The sequence below is a fragment of the Nelumbo lutea genome, chromosome 5 (genome assembly GCF_056320005.1).
Source record: "Nelumbo lutea isolate HS-2025 chromosome 5, American lotus-T2T, whole genome shotgun sequence".
Classification (NCBI taxonomy): domain Eukaryota; kingdom Viridiplantae; phylum Streptophyta; class Magnoliopsida; order Proteales; family Nelumbonaceae; genus Nelumbo; species Nelumbo lutea.
In genome coordinates this window covers 9,494,302-9,518,522 of record NC_142688.1, presented here as the reverse complement: position 1 = coordinate 9,518,522, position 24,221 = coordinate 9,494,302, and the positions used below count along the sequence as shown (strand labels likewise).

The 24,221-nt window shown below is 36.6% G+C and overlaps 1 protein-coding gene and 1 pseudogene across 4 annotated transcripts; both read right to left on the bottom strand.

Annotated features, from left to right (window-relative positions):
* Nucleotides 1-928: 928 nt before the first annotated feature.
* On the bottom strand, nucleotides 929-12,264 carry LIP1 (lipase 1). 4 transcript variants are annotated; one of them, XM_088944583.1, is made up of 10 exons: nucleotides 12,007-12,264; nucleotides 11,597-11,890; nucleotides 11,408-11,515; nucleotides 9,891-10,031; nucleotides 8,463-8,573; nucleotides 8,212-8,355; nucleotides 8,083-8,123; nucleotides 7,898-7,974; nucleotides 6,698-6,793; nucleotides 929-1,411 (listed from the first exon to the last, which is right to left on the bottom strand). In XM_088944583.1, the coding sequence occupies exons 2-10, from the start codon at nucleotides 11,804-11,806 to the stop codon at nucleotides 1,095-1,097; spliced, it is 1,245 nt and encodes a 414-aa protein (XP_088800709.1). In that variant the 5' UTR covers nucleotides 11,807-11,890; nucleotides 12,007-12,264; the 3' UTR covers nucleotides 929-1,094. The 4 variants fall into 4 exon arrangements, with proteins under 4 accessions (XP_088800709.1, XP_088800706.1, XP_088800707.1 ...); XM_088944580.1 differs by lacking the exon at nucleotides 12,007-12,264 and having other exon boundaries at nucleotides 9,891-10,061; nucleotides 11,408-11,521; nucleotides 11,597-11,886; XM_088944581.1 differs by lacking the exon at nucleotides 12,007-12,264 and having other exon boundaries at nucleotides 9,891-10,061; nucleotides 11,597-11,886.
* Nucleotides 12,265-22,645: 10,381 nt separating this feature from the next.
* On the bottom strand, nucleotides 22,646-23,610 carry LOC148850233 (F-box protein GID2 pseudogene; annotated as a pseudogene).
* Between the last annotated feature and the right edge of the window lie 611 nt (nucleotides 23,611-24,221).

Sequence of the window (24,221 nt, the reverse complement as noted above, 5' to 3'; positions counted from 1 at the left end):
GCTGGATGAGCAAATGTAACCTCTCTGATCAATTCATTTCTCTAGTCAACTAAGCATCAGGGTAGTAATGTCATTTCCAATGTTTTAAAAACCGTTCTGGAATCGGACCTGCTTTTGGCCACCGGTAGTTTAACCGTCTGGTCTGAATAGATCAACCTGTGATGCTTTAAAAAATTAAAAATAGTTAAACAGGTCGAAATTTCAATCGCCCAGGACCAATTCAAGGATTTTTGGAGAAACAGTTTGGGGATGAAACGGAACCGTAATCAGTTTATGGGCCAAGCGGTTCGACTGTCCGGATCAACAATGGTTTTAAAACCTTAGTTATTTCACATATTCTACTAAGGATTTCTATCATAGACTCGTAAGATAATAGGGGAAGGCGGTAAAGTGTTGAAAAGCATGGGCGTTTATGTAATCTACCCTATATTTTAGCTTTTTAGGTAGAGTATACAATTTTTGTTGGCTACATTTCTGGCTTTACTCGCCAATTAGCACCTGCACATGTTAAATATTTTGACCTCTCAAAATTGATATGGTTAATAACCGAAATTTGTTGCAAGTTTTACACGAAGTTTGCAAATGTATTAGGGCGCATCGGCAATTTATAAAGAAGAGAGGCAAATATATACATACATATATATATATATATATACCGCCCAAAAATAGACAAAAAATATGGATTACTGCTATTTTACGAACAGTTGAATGAAGGTGGAGGGCCTTTGATAAACCTCATACTTGTTTATGAACTTAACCTTAACCATGTTGCATTCTAATACGTTGGAGTTTGGACCCACAGAACCATGTCTTGTACTATATGCTTGATAGCTTCTCCAGTAAGATCAACAAATCAGAAGAGTTTGTTCTCATTTCCTTATTCTTGATTTGCTTCATCTCCAATCCTATAAAGGCGGTGCACGTGGAATACACCAATTGATGTACCTGAAATCTTTATTTCCTCTTTAGAAGGAAAAAGGAGTTGTATGAACTTTTATCATACTTACAATATATGCAACTACCAATTACATTTAGTGACTAGAAATTAATATTCCATACTGCAGCAGGTAGTAGAGTAACCAGTCACTTCAGAACTATTGGGCTTCCCCCCATGACCTAAAAAACCCGATCATGTTTTTGTATATATCTTCATTTGCAGTTACACTCAGTACGAAATCAATATGCCCATAAGAGTCAAGATAAAGCAACTCAGGCTTGCATTGCAATTCCTTGAGAGTATGCTCCACATCTGTCACATCTGCTAGGGCATCATTACCCCCATAACTCATCCATAATGGCAGTGACTCAGGTATGCAACCGATGTCAAATGATGGGGGCTGCAAATTGCCGTATTTCTTCATGTTTCCCCACCACCCATAATCGTATTTTGCAAAAGTACCCTTCCGTATCACTGCAAAACAGTGTTAGAAAGTCATTAAAACATAAATATCAAATTCATGACCTCCAATAAACAAAATTGGCGAATGCCTATGTGAAGGGAGATAATTTAAAAGTATTGGAACTCCAAAGATTTAAATCTGTATCAATGTTTACAACCCATCATCCTGGCCAGTCCGACTGGTTGACTTGCCACCCAGTTGCAATTCCAGTTTGGGTCAACCTCCAACTCAACTTTTCATGATAGCGTTGACTTGGTCAGTCACCTGTCAATTCAGACGGATGAAAGGTTGATCGATTTGATCCATTTAACAGGTTTCCAGTTTTTTTTCTTTGTTTTCTTTTATCTTATTGCTTTTTTTATAATATCATGGGTTTACAGACCCGGTTAGATGATGACCCATTAGCCCGGAGAGGAAAGCAATTCAGCCTAAGGACTGTGTTTTAAAACACTGACCTTAGTAGAATAAGAAATTTCTTCAGAAACTAAATCTCTCATTATGAGCCTTGGAGTGTAAATGGGCCAACTGAGATGATAATATCGTAAAACAAAGAAATTCATAAAAAAAAAAAAGAATCATAAAACAAAGAAGAAGAATTCTATAAAAGATAATTTCACTTTTATGGTGAAGAAAATTTTGATATTTGGAATATAAAAGGGAGAGCATGGGATTAAGAGATTTTAGATTTGACAAGAGAGAATAAAGTGTAGAGAGGGAGCGATTGGAGATGATATGACCGATTGATAGGCCCACTTTACTGTACGCTCTTATATGTAAGAAAATTAATAACAGGGTTTTCAAATCCCACCACCGGCCAACTACCGGTCACCAGTACCCTGTATGTTAGAAATTTTCTTCTATAAAATGCATGGACCATTTATCCTTCTTAGTCAAAATTGTCTCTCTGGACCCTACCTTTGGATCTTCTCGTAGAATGGCAACATTTTATAATGGCTAGGCTAGGAGAAATTCCAAGATCAAGTATAAAAGCATCTATAGTTTCAGCAAATTTTCCAACAGAAATATCATTTTAAACTGTGAAGGGTCTGCATATATATCCAATTGAGACAATGATGCAACAATAGATCTATTTTATAAGGAAAGGAGGAAACAGCAGAACAGAAAGGAGAATTTTACTCTTGCCAGTAAGGACTTGTAGATGATTCATACAGCTAAAAGTTTGCCAGTAATGAAACCAATGCTTATCAAAAGAATGATGCAACAGCATCAACGTACATATATCAATTTTGTTTTAACAAGGAGATACTAGGAAGTTAACATCATTGTCTTATTATCTTATTCTACATATAATTTAGTATCTCATAGAATATACCATTGTTTTTTTTTCTTCATATATATGCTCTCTCATTATATTATTAAATACATTAGTTTCTACTTAGATTTCAGACCTAGAAATAGAAATTCAAACCTTCAGCCCCTAAAATCATGGCAATGATATACTTCACTTGGTAATGCTCACTCCACCACATTATGTCTCTCACCTTCTCCCTTGAAGCAAATGCTCACTCCACATTCTTTTCAATTTGTGATGGCACCCTTCCCCATCCTTGTTTTCATTTTTCTTACCATAAGACACTGGAACCACACAATCTCCAACTTCAGCACCCATGTACTGACTTGCCTGTTCTCACCACCCAAATGTATTCTTCATAAACAAGAAATATAATTTCTACCTTTTCTCTGTCTTCTGTTTGCTGTCTATAAAAAGATTGTGATGTGGTCATTGGTTCATACAGGTGGAGGAACATTTGAAGTACACACTTCATATCAATAATTCAATATTCATGTGCAGAAGTCAATCCTTTGAGGAAAGTACAAAGACATGCAATTGGAATGATCCTATCTTGGCCATCAGTTCAGAAGTACAGAGGCATGAGATTTGCTTCCTTTCTTGATTCCAACTCTCTTTGTCCAAACATGACTTTTTCTAGAGCACTTTTTCCATGTATAGTGCCTTGATGTTTATGGAGTGATTCATTCTCTTTTTAATAGAATATAATTCCATAGCCGCCTTCAAAAAATAAATACCTTCTCAAAATGCCGGTGCACTAAAGGCTTGGATGATGATGATCACTATAGACAAGGGAACAAAATTAAAATTCTGCTGTAAACTTACTCAGCTCAACTCAACTAAGCCTGGTCCCAGCTGCATAAACCCTGTTCCACCATTCCATTCTGTTCAGTGCCATATTCATTATTACAGGCCCTTAAATCATTTCTCACTGCTTAGACCCATGCCCTTTTGGTTGCCCCAATTACTTCTAGAACTTCAACTTGAATCCATCATTCCACTTTGTTCAGTGCCATACCCATTATTATGGGCCCTTAAATCATTTCACTGCTTAGATCCATGCCCTTTTTGGTTGCCCCAATTAATTCTAGAACTTCAACTTGAATCCAACATTCCACTCTGTTCAGTGCCATATCCATTATTATAGGCCCTTAAATCATTTCTCACTGCTTAGACCCATGCCCTTTTTGGTTTCCCCAATTACTTCAGTGCCCTTGTTGCTGGTGTTGTAGATGGTCTTCTCAGCACGTGACCAGAGCATCTTAGTCTACTTTCCCTCATTTTATCACACCTATTGGATTTACTCCTAGGTTCCTTAAAGTTCATCCATCTCAATACCTGCTGTAAACTTATCCTCAGTAATTTGTGTTTTTCAGCTACTAAAGCAAACTCCCATTTACTTGTTACAGTAAATAGAAATGTTTATAGTAATTTCAAATTTATCATTCATGCCTTCCTTTTCTATAGTAAAGTGGTGGAAAGTTTTGCATCTGCCCCAAGATTATAAGCAACTCTTATTATGATTGGGGATCACTTAGAGGTTTAAAATTTCAAATATGGGTTTGACTAGAAGTAATTAGTTTACTTAGAACTGTAGTTTCCTTAGTAGTCAATCTTGGATTCACATTTCTTAGGACTCCAGGCATCTGGTCTATGTGCTTATGTGTTTTTTTAGTTGGTTATTGGAGTGTTAGAACTGGACTTCATCTTCTATTTCTTATAATTGGTAATTGGATTACTAGAACCTTATGATACCTAGATACCTGTAGAAAAGGTTCCTATTGTGCTATAGAATACTTCAATTTTTAGTATAAATTTCAATCCAACATCATGCCCAGAATCTCCAGATAGGGTTGCAAACAGATCAGATCAAATTGGATAGGGATAACCTCCTGTTAACCAAAAAAAGGAAGGTGCCATCTAATCTGCCAGTAAAGTCTCTGGCTGATTGTAGTGGAGGCCTGGGATCAAGTCCCACCTTCACCTGGGCTGGGGGAGGGCAAACCCCTGTTGTGTGGACCATTACCAAAACTATATATTCTAAATAGATATAAATATGTTTATCTAAATCCCAAAATCTACTTCTAAATAACTTTGAATTAAAATTCTAAAAAGGGTCTAATAGTAAAAAACACACACATGCATAAACACATATATTATCATATAATTACATATAATCAAATCAGATCCTAGCAGATCACCCAAATTCAATCCAATTAATAAACTAATCACATTTTTAAATCTGATCTGATCTGATTGTGGTTAAACAGATACTCAAATCTAACTTAAATGAATTGGATTTATCTGATCTATTTGCAGCCCTATGCCCTTGCCGTATCTGGGTAACATAGCTAGAACCCAGTTTAATCTCTAAAGAGTTGAGCTGATCCATTCATCTAAGTATTTGATAGCCCATTGAGGGAGTTTAATTCTTCTGTGGATTATATGCAGTCTAAATCTTTGGGATCTATTATAAATCCTCTTTTTCCTTTCTTTTCCAGACTATTTTAGATCTCTTCTTATCAGTGAATTAATTTTAGAGTTTCTTCTGCAAATTAATTGTTTCTCTCTGATAAGTGCAAATTAATTGTTTCTGAAAAAAAAAAAGTAAAAAAAATCCAGAAACGGTACATTAATTATTAAAAACTTGTATCTGCTTGCATTTTTGTTCATTCTCATCAAATAAATACTCCTTTTTTATCAGGAAATGGAATTAAGAACCTTTGTGGTACTGTCATCATCGTCATCTAAGCCTTGTCCCAAGACTCCCAACTATATGAGGTTGGCTACATGAATCCTGTTTCCATTCCGTTCTGTTCAGTTCCATATCCATCATCAAATTATGGGTGTTTAAATCATTTCTTACTATTTCTGCCCAAGTTCTTTTTGATCTGTCCAAACCCTGTAACTTATAACAGATCAATTCTTCTAACAGGCACTGTGGATGGTCTTCTATGCACATGACCATTCATCCATCCAAGCATATTCATTTCTGCCACACTCATTTTTTGGACATGGACAGAAAGACTGCACATTGAAAGAATTTCCTACAACTGATAGATTGTATACAGTCCAATCTTTTTACTACATGGTAAGAGGTTGAAAACTTAGTTATACAAAGCAAAGCGTTCCACCAAGCAAAGGCTCCTGATGATGGAAGCTGGTATATATATATATATATATATATATATATATATGTACCTAAATGAATGTAATATCAGCCATTGGAACCCCTTTTTCTTTATTTTGGATGATAGTTCTAATCCTAAGAGTCTCTCTCTTAAGAGAGATATATAGGTATGTGGTATTGTTGACCAATGATCTCTGCTCTTTTTTCTCTTCTCTCTTATTTTTTCTTTCTCATTATTCACAATAAGATTAGGAAACCAACGTACCAGAAATACAACAATGCATGTATCCAAGAAGTTTATGAGATATCATACAAGCCTTAGCAACATGACATAATTGGCCTTTAGTTTGTATGCCAACCTATAGACAATAGAAATGATAAACTTTGACCTATAAAACTTTAATTCATGAGAATAAAAATGTTGAGTTTATTCTGAATGTAACATTGAGTTCACTTCCACTCCTGTTCTTGCAAGAGCCTAGGACCAGGCAGGAAGTGGAAAATATGGCCAAGTCATCCATGTTATCATGTGAAGTTTAAGATTCTGCAAAAATAGTGATGTAGTGTACCTTATTTTCCACTGCCTTTGGGCCCTACACTTGTAAAGCAGATTTTTTTTTTAAACGTGTAGCACCAAGATGCTGTAACGAATTTACTATGCAAACATGACAATTTTTTCAGAACACTTATGGCACAATAAGTCAACCGGAAAGCTTCAAGATCATCAATTCATCATGTAGTGACAATGGAAACAATAAAGTTTGCCTGGCAAGTAGTAAAAGAAATTCCAAGTTTCCTGTTAATCTAAGATGGACCACAAAAACCAAGTGCTACAGAAAAATCTAAAAAGCATACTTTGAAATAGATGGTTCAAGTTTTTTGATGATGAAGGATGAGGTTCATAATCAAGATAGTAGTCGATTCTTGAGTCGTTGAAGCAGCAATTTTTCCCTGCAGATGGAATTGCATTCAAAGAGATTATAATACAAGTGAAGAAATTTGGCAATGTAAATACTAGAATACATATAAGTACTTTTTCTAAATACAATTAAGGCACCTAAAACTTTCTCGTAATTCTTAATGTCAATTTATTGTCAAAATTTTTCTGATGTGTGGTTGCATTTTCATTTCAGTAAGTTGTGTAGCTTTTAATGGTCAACTGGTGGATTACCGTGTTGCTTTAACATTTTAGTACTGCCTCCTAAATAGATGATCATCATTATCACTCAAGCATTATTCAACTATATGGGATTGTCTACATGAATCCTGTTTTACCATTCCGTTCTGTTTAATGTCATATGCTAAGTTACTAATGAACATTAGTACTGCGATAGGCTTATACATCACTTCATGATCACATTCCACACACTAAGGGCATCTCATTTTTGAGGTCCATTTCAAGTCTCTGTTCCATACTCATGTCAACTGCATGATATTGCTCTTCTTTTCTCTAATATTGGGTTATTGGTTACATACCAATCATATAATTTTCATGTATTATCAGACTATATAAATTCTTTTTATATTATAAACTTACATAACTACATTAACTAAAATATTTTGAAATAATATCTCAGATATAACATGGAATGCACTCTTGAGAAACCAAGGATATAATAGTGTTTTAGGTTAGTTGATATGAATACATGTGACATTTCATATTTGTGTCTAACAATGGCACATATGACCATGTTATGAGACTCCATCAGAATGACCATAGTATATGGATTTGTCAGCATTTTCCAGCTTGTAGACATTGTCATCTCTGATTTTCCATATTTGTATGTTTGGTTGGTTTGGAGCTACCGGAGGCCTCAAATCAAGCCCAAGTTTCCAGGACCAAGTGCATTTAAGAGCCCAAAATCCAAGTCCCAAACCTGTATTGGGTGAGGTTGGGCTTGACTTTAGATAGATCCAAATTCTAGTTCTACAGGTGATACCATATCTGTAAATGTGTGTACAAATAATTTATGGATAGATGGACAACAACAAAAATATGGGCATGTACACGCATAGATCAAGAGAGAGACAGAGAGAGAGAGAGAGAGAGAGAACCCGTTAGGGAAGATAGTAAGTTGTTGCAGTCAATATGACCATCACATACAAAATCCATTATGCGAACACCTGTATCACTGGATGATACAACAAAAACACATGATAAAATGATAATTTCATATCGAGACAGAACTAGTAGGGATTCATATATTCCAACCCAAGCATAGGGAAAAAACTGGTCAGACCTTCTAAGCTCAAGCTGATGAATGCCTATGGCCAGAAGCATCTGAATGTACAGCATAACTTCTCCATTAGTGGAAACCATTTGTCATAGAAAACTTGACCACTCGAACATATTTGGATATGAAGGATACCTGATCAAGATGCATGTTGACCATTTTACGTACAAATTGAGCACTGACATGACTCAGATAAGAGATAGGGCAAAGAAATGCAGCAGCTTCAACCATATCCACTATCTCTGGCTGAGTGAAAGCAGCTAAACCCATGATGGTTCCCTATGATGAGTATAAAAAAAGGAAATGAGTTCTAAATTGGAATAAGCAGCAACACTATAAGAAAATCAGTGGAAAAATAAAGGCAATCTAGTCTTTAACGTTTGGACCTGGGAATGTCCCACAAAGAAAATTTTGGAATTTGCCATTGCATGTACATAGTTGATCATTGCAGCTAGGTCATACAGTGCAAGTTCCTGCCAACTCCAATCCCAAAATTCCTGCAACAGAGGCAAAATCTCATAATGCTACAAAACAAAAGCACATGCACGATACACACAAATTGATATTTTTTTGTATGTATATGTATAAGACTCCTTATTTCTATCTATATACCATAGTAATCACGCTATCACCAAGTTGGCACCAATGCACTGCTCATGCAATAAGGTGTGTTGAGCAAAAGGAAAGTACATCGTATGTATTATACATAGTGTGCCAACTTAAGCAAAAGGAAAGTACCTACATGAGAAAATTGGCAACAAATGCCTTTTATCTGTTTACTTAGTAAGATGTAGTTTGATATTTCAGTGTGTTATCACCACTTATAAATATTAATGTGAAACAAATTTTCAAGGGCTTACTGTTGACATCAAGGGCTTGGGGGAGGACACGATCAAAGAAGAGAAGTAAAGAAATAAGGAGTCCAATAATCAAACCCACATAAAGGTACATACGTATATAAAGTAAAGCGATTTGTATATTTGGCAGTTTCCTTAGCCAAACAAAGTATTTCCACTTTCCAAGGATCAAATATTTTGGGCTGTGGTGCAATTTTTCTTTGGGTTGAGTTGTCCAGCCTGGTTCATAAAATTGTAGTCTTACCATATAATTAATGAAATCTCACAGTTACTGATCCAAATTAAAAAAAAAAAAAATCTATATTTTAATTTTGTTATCTTCTGTGAACAAAGGCAGGGCTCCATCCCCTAGGTTTTTTTCCTTCATATTGCCAATCCTCACTCTCTTTTTTCTCTCTCTAGCTCTCTATCCCTGTATATATTGGAAAAAAGGAATAGGAGTTCTATCCTATCTATTCTTGCCATTTTTATTTTTGTTCATTTTTTGTTTATGTAATGCTTGGCTTGTTTTGTCACATATGATGTTTAACAGAGAAGCTTGAACCATATTTTAAATAAGCAATGCATTGGAAACAAGGTGCTATCTTGTTGCCTTGCAAATTCTAAAAGTCGTAACCATATTTTAAGATAATATATTCTAGTTTGACTTGGAAGTTGATTAACCCACATATAGTGTCTCTTTAACCTGTATTTTAAATCATATTCTAGTAATGGTTTGAGCCAAAAGCCCCTGAAAAAAAAAATAGTACAATGATGTATCTATTGAATTTATTCAAATCACATCAATCTTATAAATGGTAAGATTCATGAATCAAATCATATGATTCAAATAGTAATTCTCTTTTTTTTTTCCAAAAAAGGGTTCAAACATAATATTCAAATAGGAACCTCAGGATTCACACAAACACACGTTTTGAAGGGAAGGAGAAGGGGTAAAATATGGTAAAGTATGCATACCTTATCTTTCTCAGATAAAGAGATATGTCCATGACTCCAATGAGTGCCGCGTACATTCCCAACCCACACATCGAAACCATGGTCTGCAAGGATGAAGCCCAACGATTGTTCCATCGAATTTACAAACCATGTATCTCCTCCCTGACCATGTTTTACCATTATCCAAATCAACTGCCAATTTTTACCTTAATCATTCAAAAATTTACAGACCATTTTCTCCTTAGTTATAAAAATGCAATCTCATAAGGCCCCAAGTACTAGCAGGGGAAATGAAAAATAAATAGATTCCAAGACAGAGATGTTCAAGATAGATACAATAATATAATAACAAGACAACAATCCAAAGAGCTGTCCATTAAATTTTGAAAACACCAATAAACCTCATGGAAAATATGTAAACGTCAAAATGGTAACTGCAAAACCTAGAAGATATCTTTCCTGAGACTAATCGCAAATGGAAAAAAAAAATGAAAGTTGAGATATTGCTTTTCAGAAATAAAAGGGTGCTAATTTGGGCACATGCAATTTTTGATAAATTGGGCACACCCTCTGTGAAAGAAGAACGCATGTGATATAAATTATGGAAGGAAAAGATTCACTCAGAAGGAAAACCCATCCAGGAAAGAGTGCAACATCTCAATGAAGTTGAAAAGTCTTAATGAGCACATGTAATTATCATTTGTTGAAAAGGAAATTCAGCTATTGACTTTAAGCTATAATAAGTGTGGCACAGCGAGTGGTAAAACCAAGCAAACATGAGCTTGACTGAGAGCCCTCGGCTTATTTACACCCTATTGAGAAATTAAAAAAAAAAAAAAATCGAGGCTTATAACTAGATCAAGCTTCCTATACTTGAACCTAATCTTCAAATTTCAACCTAACATTTTGAACTCCTGAAATGAAAAAACGAACACATTAAAAGGAAAATCACGGATATTTCACAAGCAAACTCTTTATAGTTTATGCATGGGCCTATTGACACAAAGCCACAAACTGACCCCTGGAATGAATTAGGATTGGTGTTGCTATCAGCAGATTCGAAGTTTAAGTGGTATAAAGAACTATTCAAACAAATCCTTTAATTTACATTTTGCTCTGGAGGAAAGCGATGGGAAAAAATCAGATAGCTACCTTTTACATTAAAACATACTAGCCCATAACACCCACTAGCACATACACTGTTTCCATTTTCCAGTTTCCCAGATACTCCTCAGAGCTCTATCAATTAGGATTGATGATAGAGTACAATAACGTCACCCTTCACCGAATCCATCAAAACCCAGCTATTCTCCATCTTTTCATGGGCATGAATTCAGGCGATTTAGTGAATCGATTGGGGAAAAAAAGCTCAAGAACTGAAACAATTGCAAAGCAAAATTTTCCAACTACATAAAAGCTACCAATCCAGCATCCACCAATGCAACACACGGTACCCATTCAGCAGATGATACAACAATAAATGCACAGTGTATGTTGTTCAATTATACGAATGATAGAACTGCTATCAAGAAGACTACCTGAAACAACCCGTGTTGAAGGAGAATGGGAGGACCCGGTTTGACTTTAATAACTCCGCCCTTGCTAGACGAAACGCGTTGAAGAGCTAAGAGGTAACCATCCTCCGTCTGAACCTAAAGAAAGTAAACTCAATTCTCAGTAATAAGGAGGGAGGGAGGGAGGGAGAGAGAGAGGGGGGCTGAGATTACGGTGTGCTCGGAACAAGGATAACCGTAGGGTTGAATGAGCTCAGCACACAAACTCCTCTCTGATCGACGATGAAGGTATGGGTGTTCAGTTGAACAGTTGGCTTCACCGGCGAATACAAAGAAGATCACAAGGAGGAAAGCTACCATCGCCCTCAGCATCCCACGAAGCGTGAGAAGAGAGCAATTCGACACTCTTCTGTCGGGTTTCATCCTCACAAACACACGGTCGTTTCTCGTTTGCTCCAGAGAGAGCCGAAGAGGTAGTTGCCTGGTCGAAGGAATTCTGAGTCATCCCTGAACGTAATTTAATATGATATCAGATGAACTAAAGACCGTTGGATAAGAGGACAAGTTCATGGATTGATTCTTGTCCTTGTTTTCATATCTAGTGGCTCATATTGAAGAGATACCGTATTATTATAAGATCGCCAAGGAGGTTTTGGCAGAAAAGAGAGGGGAAGTAATTGAGGTGGATCACACAAAATAGAAAATACGTGAAAGTGGTAGGCATTGCGCATCAAACTATGGTAGACGTTTGCAGTATTCTCGTGAGCAGAGATCCGGAGTCCAGACGGAAAGATAAAATCATTACACCCTCAGGCCTTAGGCCTTGGCCCAAAACTTGGGGAAAAGTTTCGCCGTTCCAAAAACAGCTTGGGCTGCTTCGGAGTTTTTGAGCGCGACACGTTATCCATTTAATTCTTTATTTGTTCAAGTTCAACAGAAGTCAGGGGTGGATGAGTTGGTACGTTAGCTAAACTAAAAAAAATGAGAGAAATAAAGATTATTAGTGTGCGAGACTTGAACCTTGCTCATTTATTTAACAAATTTTAAAATAACTCATTTATCGTATAATAATATTTGTGAAATGATGACTTATCAATCTCGAAATGACGCAAGGCTCCAATCTACTGGTTATTCACATTTTTTAACCTGTAGTCAGCCAAGGATGTGAAGTGTGAACCTAGTTCTATTTAGATTGTTTTTCAAGTTGAAGAGCAGATCACTAGACTTGAAATTCCAAGTTTCATTGAGAAAGGGAATTTCAATTGAAACTTGAGCTTTGGGAGAAATGGTAGTTCAGTTGGCCATGGAAATAAGGAGGGGGGAAGAGGGAAGGGAGAAGGTAGAGCTCTAGGTTGAGGGTGATGAACAAGTCACAAGAAGGGTATTTTAAGAAATAAAAATAATATCAATCACATGCAAACGGAGTGTGATGGAAAGTTAACAATAAGGGAGGTTTTAATTAATTGTCAGAAACAGTAGGGGTATTTTAAGACAATATGTAAATAGTAAATGTAGAATTAGTCAATTAGCTAAATCATAATGGTAGTTTAAGAAATTATGTCTGTGTGGCAATGAGTTATATTTTTCAATTCATTTTTTTTTATTTATAAAAATGCTAAAATTGTGATTTGAAGCCAAAAAAGGAGTTATTTTTGGAAAAAATAGCAAGGCAAGGCGTCAATGCATATATCTTGAAAAGTTACCCAAAATAAATAAATAAATAAAAAACAATTGGACAATATCTAAGCACAAAGCTATGGCCTCCAAAAATGTGCACATACATTGAGTGTGCAACTTGTGACCTAGTTACAGTGTCAAATAGATCAACCATTCAACTACTTGGATTGGACAATTTTTTTTTTACCAAATTACAGGTTTTATGCAAATTAAACCACACTAAAATCTTGATTCTTGACCAAGTAACAATTCGAAAGATTGAACTACCAAGACCAATAGCGGATTGAAAATGCTACTTTGCACTTAGATTCCCTTGTTTTCATATTTTCCCCTCATTTTCTCTTAACATGCAAGCATTTTAACTAATACTCACATCTCTCTCTCTCTCTCTCTCTCTCTCTCTCTCTCTCTCTCTCTCACACACACACACACACACCCCTTCCCCAATAACCTAAATAATCTCATCTCCTCAATTTCTCCTAAACTACGTTACTTTAGGAATGGCAATGGGGCAGGTTCAAGGCGGGGATCATATTCCTCGTCCCCGATCCCCGCCAAGGGTAAAATTTGTCCTCCATCCCCGATCCCCAACGGGGATGGGTTCCTCATGGGGACCTGAATCCCCAAAATTTTTTTAGATAACAATATTTTTTTGAAAAATAAATTTACTTTAAAATAAATAAATAATTTAAATTATAAACAATGTTTTAAATATATTTTGATATGTATATATATATAATATAAATAACATAAATATATATATATATATATATATATATATATATATATTGTTTTAAATATATTTTGATATATATATATATACACACACACACATACATACATAATCGGGGTCGGGTGGGGCAAGGACCTCAATCCCCATCCCCGACCCGATGGGGTCAGGAAAGTTGGGTCTCCATTGAGGATGGGGAAAATTGCCATCCCTACCTCCCTCACCTAAATAATCTCCTCTCCAACAATAGTTTTTCTAATGTCTAGTAAAGTGGCACCACTATCCCCCACTTTCTCCTAAATCTCTAACTCTTATTTATCTCCTAAATTATATCTAATTTAGTAGAGAATTTCTCTCATGGGTCAAAGAAATGCAATCACGTCTGTGAGGGAATGGTGAAAAAAAAAACATTTATGAAATTGATAATGAAATTCAAGGCAACGTTCTTTAGAGTTGCCCCTGTTTTGTGTAGTTTAGTCTCTTTCTTCATCCCCTTCAAAAGAAAATATTTTCGCCCTCTATTAGTGACCATTAAAAGAAATTATATAGTTAGGCCATTGATTTATGTTCAATAACCAAATTAATCTGGTATTCTATTAAACAATTGTTTAAAAAATCCCATATTTTAGATAGAGGGGTGATATGTGTTGTAACTAAAACATGATGAGTCATCCAAGGGCCCAGTGGTCATATGTGGCGGACGACGAAATCACAAAGGGACTCAATGTGATTCACCCATAGGACATTTATGATGAAGGACCAACTTGATTCAAACCGCCACAGCGCCACCCTGAGTAGACGTGGGCTAGGATATGTTGTGAGTAGACGTGGGCAGTTTTTAGGGGCCAACAGCTAAATGTGCGGCTAGGATATGTTGTGAGGCACACTTTGTGAGGAACAGAAGGATTAACTTTGGCTGTTAGGGGCCAACAGCCTTTCTTGTTGAGCGTTTCTGGGCTGGGCATGTTTAGAGCAGTTCACCGATTCACAGGCATGTTTTATTTTTACTCAAAATAAATCAGAATATAATTACTAATTTGCCCACTCTGATCGTAATATGCCCAATTCAGAAGCTCTCTCAACCGGAAAGGCTATTTGCCCAATAACGAAACCAAGGGTGGATTTGAGTCAAGCTATTTGAGCTTGGCTTATCAAGGTAGTACGAAGCTCGAGCTTGGTTTGAACTAGAACTTTAAGATCGAGTTTGGCTTAAGTGAAAAGCTCGTAAACTCAAGTTCAACTTGAGAAAAATGTTTTATAAATATATATATATAATATTTTTATTTGATACTTAAAAAAAATAAGAATAATAATAATTAATTATTATTATTATATATAATAATAAAAATATTATATATTATTATTATTATAAAAATTAAGAATAATAACAATAGGGGTAGCTCAGCTCATGGCTACCCCTAAATCAAACCTCGAAGCCTTTCCCCTCTCGCATGTGAAAGAGAAGAAAGGGGGAGGGGTTACAATTATAAATACCTAGGTGGATGGTAATTAAAAGCAGAAGAGAAGTAAATAAGAAGGGTTAAGAGAAGACTCGAGAGAATACCTACTGTTCCCATCCTAAAGAGAACAAACCTCTCCTGGGCTGAAGCTAGACCAAAACTAGGGTGCAAATGGATTGGATCATGATTCAATCTAACCCTAATTTTCAAATTCTAATCTCCCTAGTTTGGATATTTGGATTGGATCAAATACCTATTATTTGATCATCTTCATAAGTAGGCCCAGTTGTCATTATTTAATGATTTTAAAATGTGGATTTTGAGTGTGGCTCCATAATTTTGATTATGGTTTTTTACCATTGGATTTTGAGCATTATAGGGGACTATGAATGGCAACGGGGCAGGGTGGGGACAGGGAGCCTCTCCCCATCCCTATCCATGTGAAAATCCCCATCCCCATCCCTTTCCCTGTCCCTGCTAACAGGGAGAAGGTTATCCCCATCCCCAACCCCACAGGGATCCCCATTCCCTGTTATTTTTTATAATGTTAACCATTTTTTTGTTTTTTATTTTATTTAAAAAAATGAAATAATTAAAATTTACAATTCTATTAGAAAAGATTCAAACATATTCAACCATCTTTTTAAAAATATTAATATATAAAATTATGTGTACATATATACGTAAATAACGTATGCATACATATATACATATGTGTTAGTGGAGATCCCATGGGGCAGGGATCGAGGTCCCCACAGGGTCGGGAGTGCTCCCCCTGTCCCCACTAACGGGGATGAAAATTTCCTCATCCCTGTCCCTACGGGGGGAAAATCATCCCCATGCCCGCCCCATTCAGGGCGATCCCACGGGGATGGGGGAAATGAGGAAAACTACCACCCACTAGGGGGAGAGATAAAAGGTAAGATGTGAGAAGTGATAGAGAGAAAGTGTGTTAGAATAGCATGATAGAATAGGGGGTGGGGAGGAAGAGAGAGAGAGAGAGATACCAAAAACTCGTAAACTGCTGCTCGGGTCAAACGGTTTAGCAATTCAATTGCTTGGGCCAACGTTTTCTTTTCTTTTTTGACAAAGTCAATGTTATTTTTTCATATATATATATATAGATAGATAGATAGATAGATAGAGAGAGAGAGAGAGAGAGACGTTAATTGACCAAAAACCTATAAACCGTTGCTCGGGTCAAACGGTTTAGCAATTCAATTGCTCGGGTCAATGTTTTTTTTTACAAAGCCAATGTTATTTTTTCATAAAATGTGGTCCAATCCAAAATCGAACCTAGAACTATGACCAATTCCTAGTTTGAATGGTCTGATTGTCCGATTTGGTTTGGTTTTTATTTTTTGGGTTAGCTTTTCCCATTGGTTTATAAGTAGTTTATGCCCAATCTCAAGATGTTTGAGAGAGTCGGGATCTCCTGCCCACATTTGCTCACGTAATATTGCAGCCACACATGGAGGATATCTCCTCCTCCTACATAGTATTATGCAGGGGAGATGTTCTCAATTCACGGGGGTAGTGTGTTGTGAATAGATGTGGGCAGAGTTCTCGTGAGTAGGAGATCCCACGTCTGTTCGAGAAGGTCTAATCCAAAATATCCATTTCATAAAGTCCATTTTTTCTAAAAAAAAAAATCTAGATAGGCTTTAAAAATTGATTTATAAGACTACGAGCATCCCATATTTGGGTGCTCCAATTATTCAAGGCATAATTGATAAAAAGGCTTTGAATAACATTACAACTAAAATTAAGAAGAAAGCTTAGGATTGGAAATTGAAAAATCCTTTTAAAGATAAAAGAGTTATCCTTATCAAATAAGTTTTGAATATGGTTCTTCTATTTACAAGGTGCCAACTAGCCAGTCGGTAAGGTCTCTTGGTGGTTGTAACTGAGAAACTTGGAACCATATCCCACCTACACCTGGGTTGGGGGTTTATGGGCTTAGAGGATGGGCCACCCTTGTTGTGTAGCCCCATAGAGCAAAAAAAATAAAAAGAAAAAAAATAACATGTAATTCTATTATTTCAAATGTTGTTCAAATGAACATTCCCTTAAAAAGATTAATAAAATTCAAAGTCAGTTTTTTTAGGCCCAAGAGAAGGCATGGGAGAAATTGTAGGATAAGTTAGAAAAGGCTTTGGAAATTAGTGACTTTATTTATGGGGAAATCATTAAGAACCCCTGGAGTTTCTAAAAAATCTATAAGGAGTATTTCTCCCCTATATATTAATGCTTTCATACTTGAATTTGAGGGAAAATCAAGAATTTTGTTGATTCTTTAAAATGAAATAAAAAAAAGACAAATTGAGCCCTCCATTGTTAACTTCTTGCTGAATTGTATAAATGCTCATAAATGGAATTCTTTTATGCATATTAAATAACTACACAACATGTTTGATATCTATCTATTAGAGATTTGTCTAAGACTCTGAATAGACATCTGTAAATCACAAAACTTAATGAATTGTAATTGTAATTGCATGGAGATAGTTGGACAAGTTTAACTACTCTAGACACTTGGAGCTACATGTTGATTTGTAAATAAATTACAATTTACTTGAAATCTATAAGAAGTGGCAATAGATTTCTAAGGCTTTTAGACTTTTTCTTGACTTAAAATACCTCTTGTAAATTGATACCATTTTTATTTCATTCCATTCTCCCTCATTACATCATATGTTTAATGTATTTTTTGTTTCTCATCATTAAATTTCACTAATTAAGTTCACGAATAACAATTTTAATAGTACAAAAACTTATCTATTGAAAATCAACTTGGAAATAAAACCAGTTTTTACGTATGATAAATAAGAAAAAAAGTTATTAATGATAGAAAGGGAATAAAAATTTTAAAACAGCCTTAGCAATGAAACCACATTCATGTTTGTTAGATGATGGAAATGGAATACAGAAATTACGAAAATATAAAATTAATGTCTATTCCATCACCCTACTAAACAAATCAAATGATTCAATGGTTTGATTAGTTAGATTACCATGTTGTTGGTCAAGTCAATGGCTTTTTTATAGACAGGCAATTTGGTGGAAAATGAACCTAAAATCTAGGTCAAGTAACAATTCAGTTAGTCTAATCGGTCTTTAGGCAAGCAATGGTTCAATTAGCACAATCAATTGGAAATATTGATATAATCTATAAAGTAAGAAGATTTGATACAAGTTTTTAGGTTGAAAGGCAATAAATCACCAATATATATTTACAATTATTGTTGTATTTTGTTATCATTTGAAATTGCCACATGCAACTTTTTAGTGATAGGTTTGGATCAGATAATAGGATCCAATTAGAAATCAGATCGGATTTAGATCCCCCTATCCGATCCGAGATCAGATTCTATAACATACACACACACACACACACACACACACACTATATATATATATATATATATATATATTATTTTTATTGCATATTTGTAGATCTATTATATTATTTATTTTTTATAAATAAACATGTATATATATGATCAAAATAGTTGAAAAGATACTTGTATTTTTTTTTGTATTTCTTTATTTAAATTGTTACATTTTATTTGTCTTTTAATAATTTATTTATTTAAAAAAATATGATCAAATCATATTAGATCTGAAGATATGATAATTGATGCGACGCAATCTAGCTGCTCCTAGCTGGTGATGACTTGGCTTCCAGTAGACAACGGACTTGACTAATCTGCAAAAGGGGAATCAGAGAACCCGGGGGTGCTTACCCGGTGAGGTCGCTCTGATGCTTAAGTTAGTAATTTGCAAACTGATGGTAACTTAGAAAGCAAGAGAGCTAGTGAGCAGAGATTACGCATACCTTTTACCTCCAGGGGGTGGAGCCTTTATATACTGGAGTCATCGTGGGTTTTTCGGAGTGGTTTTGGGATTCTTGCTATGATGAGGCCCATTTCCGTATTAATAGGATATAACGCTGCTAGCCGATAAGGCTTATCACTGCTGCCCGAATAGGGCGGGGAAATAGTGCTAGCAGTTATGAGGCGTGATCCCGAAGAGCACGGGGTCTGGTGGCGAGATCTTCGGGGTTGCCATGTGAAGGTCAACCTGACTAGGTAGTGAGCTGCCCGTGAAGTGTCGGGCTGCTTGAACTCGCGTTCTACGAACCTGATCTGCTTCGCATGCAGAAGTGCCTTAGTACCGAGGTGATCTTGCACCGAGGTGGTTCATCTGTCCGGGCTCGATGTGCAACGGACTTGGTCTCTATCCTGGTCGTGATCTGGTATCAAGGTGATCTTAACTTGAAGTAGCTTCGGTTCGGGGTAGCAGGGTACCGAGGTTGCTCTCTAGTGAACTAATCACACTGATCTGTCACTCGTATCGGATCACGCCCACGTGCCAATCTGATTGTGTTGAATTATCACTTATGTTGAATCACATCCACATGTCTCTCAATTACGAAATCGAGCCAAATCACCATTCATCAACAGTCTCATCTTATTCGAATTAAAATCAGGTCATAATCGAATATACCCTAATTAAACCCGGTCTCTATGCGAAAGAATAACCAAGGCGAGTTATTGTTGTAGAAAAATCAGCCGTGCCAATATCTTCGGTCCTGGTTTCCAACCGACCTCTGAGATCCTGCCATTGAAAACATGGGTCCATCTTATAATAATAAGCAATTACACATGAGTTCGACTATAAATTGCTTTAATTAGTGTCTTTACTTTTACTTTTCAATCCCCAATCTTTTTTTCTTTTTTTACTTTTTAGAGAGATTTTTTATTTTAATTTTTAGGGTAAATTACTAAAACCTGTCCTGAAGTTTAGACAGTTGCAAAAACCTCCCCTTAACTTTATGATACCCATACAGTTATTATTGAATCTGATTTCGGTAGAAAAAATAGTATAACTTTATGAAACCCAAAAAACTTTGAATTTAAAATTGCTTATTTACCTTTGAGTGATTAAAAGGTGATGTGGCTCGATCTGCTCGGGTCTTGGTAAGAGGGTGAGCTAGAGTGTGTCGGTTGTGAGACTAGGCGTAAGAACTCGGACGGTCAAGTTAGTGTTGATGTAGACGATCTGAAAGAGAACTTCGAGCAAAGTAGATAGCTTATTCTTTTCTCTAAGAGGGTGGCTTGCGAGGGAGAATTTCTTCCCTTTTATATAGATGAGGAATGATAAGGTGCCTCCAGAATTCTCGGAAGTAACGGACCTTATGGCCGGATTCTTAGGGATTTTTGGGAGCGTTCATTGGACAGGCCACTTATCGTTTCCCAACAGGCGGGGAGACTCCCACTATTACCACTAAGCGTACAACATGCCTCAGAGATCTTAGAAGCATTGAATGCTTTGAAACGCATTCATATTGTTGACGTGGCAGGTCAACTGTATGAGGCTGGAGAGCCGATTTGGGGGATGCCTGTTTAGGTGTCCCGAGGTGTTTAAGGCGAAACTGAGGCCTTGGTGGCCCACTCGAACTGTCTTCGATGACCTCCCAGTAGGGGTGCTCACGTTCAGTTGGGGCACTTTTTGAAATTGAACCGCTAGTACTGGTTTTTTGGAAAATTGGAATTGAATCGAAATCGGTCGGTTAATTGATTGATCAGTTCGATTAACCATTGGTTCGATTCATCAGTTTTTCAATTTTTTAGTTTTTACAATATAAATTATAAAAATATATAGAAAAAATTTATAAATATATAGAATATTATATTTTAAATAATAAATAATATATAATACTATAAATATATAATTTTATATATAATGCATATTTTTATAATATATAAAATATATAATATACATAAATATATATATATAATATATAAAAATATACGTATACCGATCAGTTCAATTAACCACCGGTTTTTTATATTGGTTAATCGAAATTGAACCGATATTTTCGGTTTTTTAAAAACACCCAACCGACCAATTCTGTTAACTGATTTTTCGGTTCGGTTTCAGTTGATTTTTTCGAAATTTTCATTTTTTTCTCTCACCCTACCTCCCAAGATTTCTTGATAAAACGTGAACTCACCCTAATGGCGAATGAGTCCCGACCTTTCTTTATTGCAAGTTCCGAGGTTCCCAAGATGATATGTGGTATGAAGTGATTGGTGTACCGGTTTTGCCCGTAGCAGTATATCGTTTGGACTAAAGAGAAACCTAATTTTCCTATTCGGAAGAAGAAAAAAGAGGAAGGGGAGTGATTGTTCATCATCTCCTACCTTCGGACTAACAGGTAGCAACAGACCAAACCCCCAGCTCTCTCCATTTCTAAATCTTACTCGCATATTCCTCTCCTTCTCCCTCCATCCTATTCTCTGTTCATTAATCCTCTGCCGAACGTCTCTGTTAGCGGTTAGGGAAGAAGTACATCAGAGTACCAGAGTCGTTGGTGAAATCTCACCGAACCAGCTCCTGTTTCTGGGTTTGAATGGGGAAGGGGAGTTAGCAGATCGCCGATGGTTTTGATGCGACTCCTCCATCTCCTACTTCTGGGTTCGAACGTCTCTGTCACTGAATCAATTCATGCTTCTGTATTCTCTGCACAAGTCGTTCCTCACTCGGGATGTGACATCCCACATTTTTCTCATTCCAACTCTCTTTTTCCCACAAAACAAATGAAAGAAAAAAATTCCCTTTTTCTCATCCCATCCCACAAACCAAATGAAACCTAAGGATTTGGGGTAATTTTTCATATGTAACGACTTTAAAAATAAACATTTTGGTTAAATTAAATAAAGAGTATTTTGAACATTTTCATGCAATCATGCCTCTTTTAGAGAAATCTATAAAAGATAAATCTGTAAGAGGAGGCCAACTTGCAATTATGCCAAAAAATTGAGGACGATGATTGCAATTACCAAACTTTAAAAAAGTTTCACCAATTTACCCTAATATTTATTTTGGATAGCTTGATTTCATTATTATCTACACCATAGCTTTTCTCCAGGCCTTTGGATCTTGTGAGAACAAGACAACAAAAGGAATACATCCCTGCAATTAGAAAGCCAAATGTTACAGTTGGGGCGTGGCTGGGAGGCTTGGCCTCTAGCACAGACATATAATAAGAACAATTGTACAACTCCAACTTTGTTTGTCTGTTTGTGTTGATTCCTGTACAAGACACCCACACACAAACAAAATAGCAATGGAGGAGAGACACCGTATGTGTATCAGATCACTGTATTGTGATAATTGAATCGTCAAACAGAGAGAGAGAACATACTTTGGCCGGCTCCCGGCTTCATTTGCAGCAAGCCCTGACCTCCCATTCAAGCATTAAAACAAAACTCAAAACCAGCAATCTACAGATTCTTAAGTTCATTTACACATAAACATCCCAAAAAGTAATTTTCATTTCACAAAACCATCATTTCTTAGATAGAAGTTATTAAATAATAAAAAGGATAAAAGAGAAATCCAAGAAAATTCATCAATAATAATGAGTATAACTATTACAGACTCTCTCGCATTACGAGATCTATATATAAGAGAGATGAAATCCAAGAACACAAGCGCGACAGAAAAAAAGAAGAAGGAAAAATTAAGGCGATGAACAGATTAGAAAGCGTTTTCATCTGCCTCTGTTGTTAACATTCATCTTCTCGAAATAGCGAATCGAAAGAAGAGATAGGGAGAGTTGAACCTCGTCTTTTCCCCAATGAATTGGCGGTTTTGATGGAATTACCGGAGTCGGAAATGGAGACGAGAGAGAGGGAGTAGATGATGACGATGACGCCGCCCACGGAGACGGCGACAGTGATGGAGGTGGTTTTAAGAGGGGCCAGAGGCAGTGAGAATGGAGGCGACGAAAACCTCCGAGAGCAAGAACCACGGAACGGAGCTGTTGATTGCCGCAGCCGATGTTCGTCCAGTGTCGGGTGCAGACCAACTCCCACAACCGCTCATCCCGGGCCGTCCTATACCACTGTTTGTTAACGCAAGACGCGATCGCAAGCGACAGCGCGTCCAAGTGCTTCAGCACCTCGAAGAGCAGATCCTCATCGAGAAGCACAAACCCAACCTCTTGACTACTCTCCTCTTCCTCTTCTTCTTCGCTCCTTTTCTTTTTCCTCCTTTTCTCGTCATCAACCGTCGGATCTTCGCCGGTGACGAGTGCTCTCTTCATCTCGAAATACAACCAAAAAACAAAAAATAAAATCTAAAGGAAATTTTAAATCTCGGAAGTCTGGGTCTAGGAGGACTCTTCTCCCTCGCCTCTCTCTCTGCTCGCTGATTCCGTAGCTCTGCTCTGAAATTGGCTTTGATTTGATGACGACGGTCTGTCTGACGACGAGGGGTGCCAATGATGGTTTGTTTTTTCGAAGACGACAAGAGCAAAATAAATGCCCTTGAGTCCTTTCGTAAAGTAGACAATTTAACTCTCGGTACCCCAGTCCCCAACTCCCAAACTTTTCAATAATTAATAAGTTGGCCTCGCACTGGCCGAAGATCAACCACATTCACGTACGGTGGATTCTGCCTTAATTTCATTTTGAATAAAATAAAAGATGCCTAACAACCCTGAACTAGTGAATTGCATCAATGAACGGTGTTTCTGTAATATACATACATAAAAAATAAAAAAGAAAAAAAATCGTAAATTAAACCAAAGTGAAAGGATATTTTGGTCAAAAGAAAGAGATAAGAATCCCAATATCGTTGAACTGTAATAGAATAATTAAATATTGAAGGATTAGAAGTTAAGAAGGGAACAAATTCTTCCGTTCCGTGCTGTGCTGGCGCCTGGCGGTCGCAGCCGAAGCATCCGTTTGTCACACACTAGGACATGGTGCCTAATCACTGATCATCGCCGCTCTTTATTATATCCTATCCACTGGCGCAGAGCAAAGCTGTGCCAAACAACACTTTCTTTTCGTAGTTTAGTTACTTTTAGGAGTGATGACTGATGACTGATGATAGCCTTCAACCTTTTCTTATGTGGAATTTAGCGGCAACCTCTAGATTCTTTCCCGCTCCATCG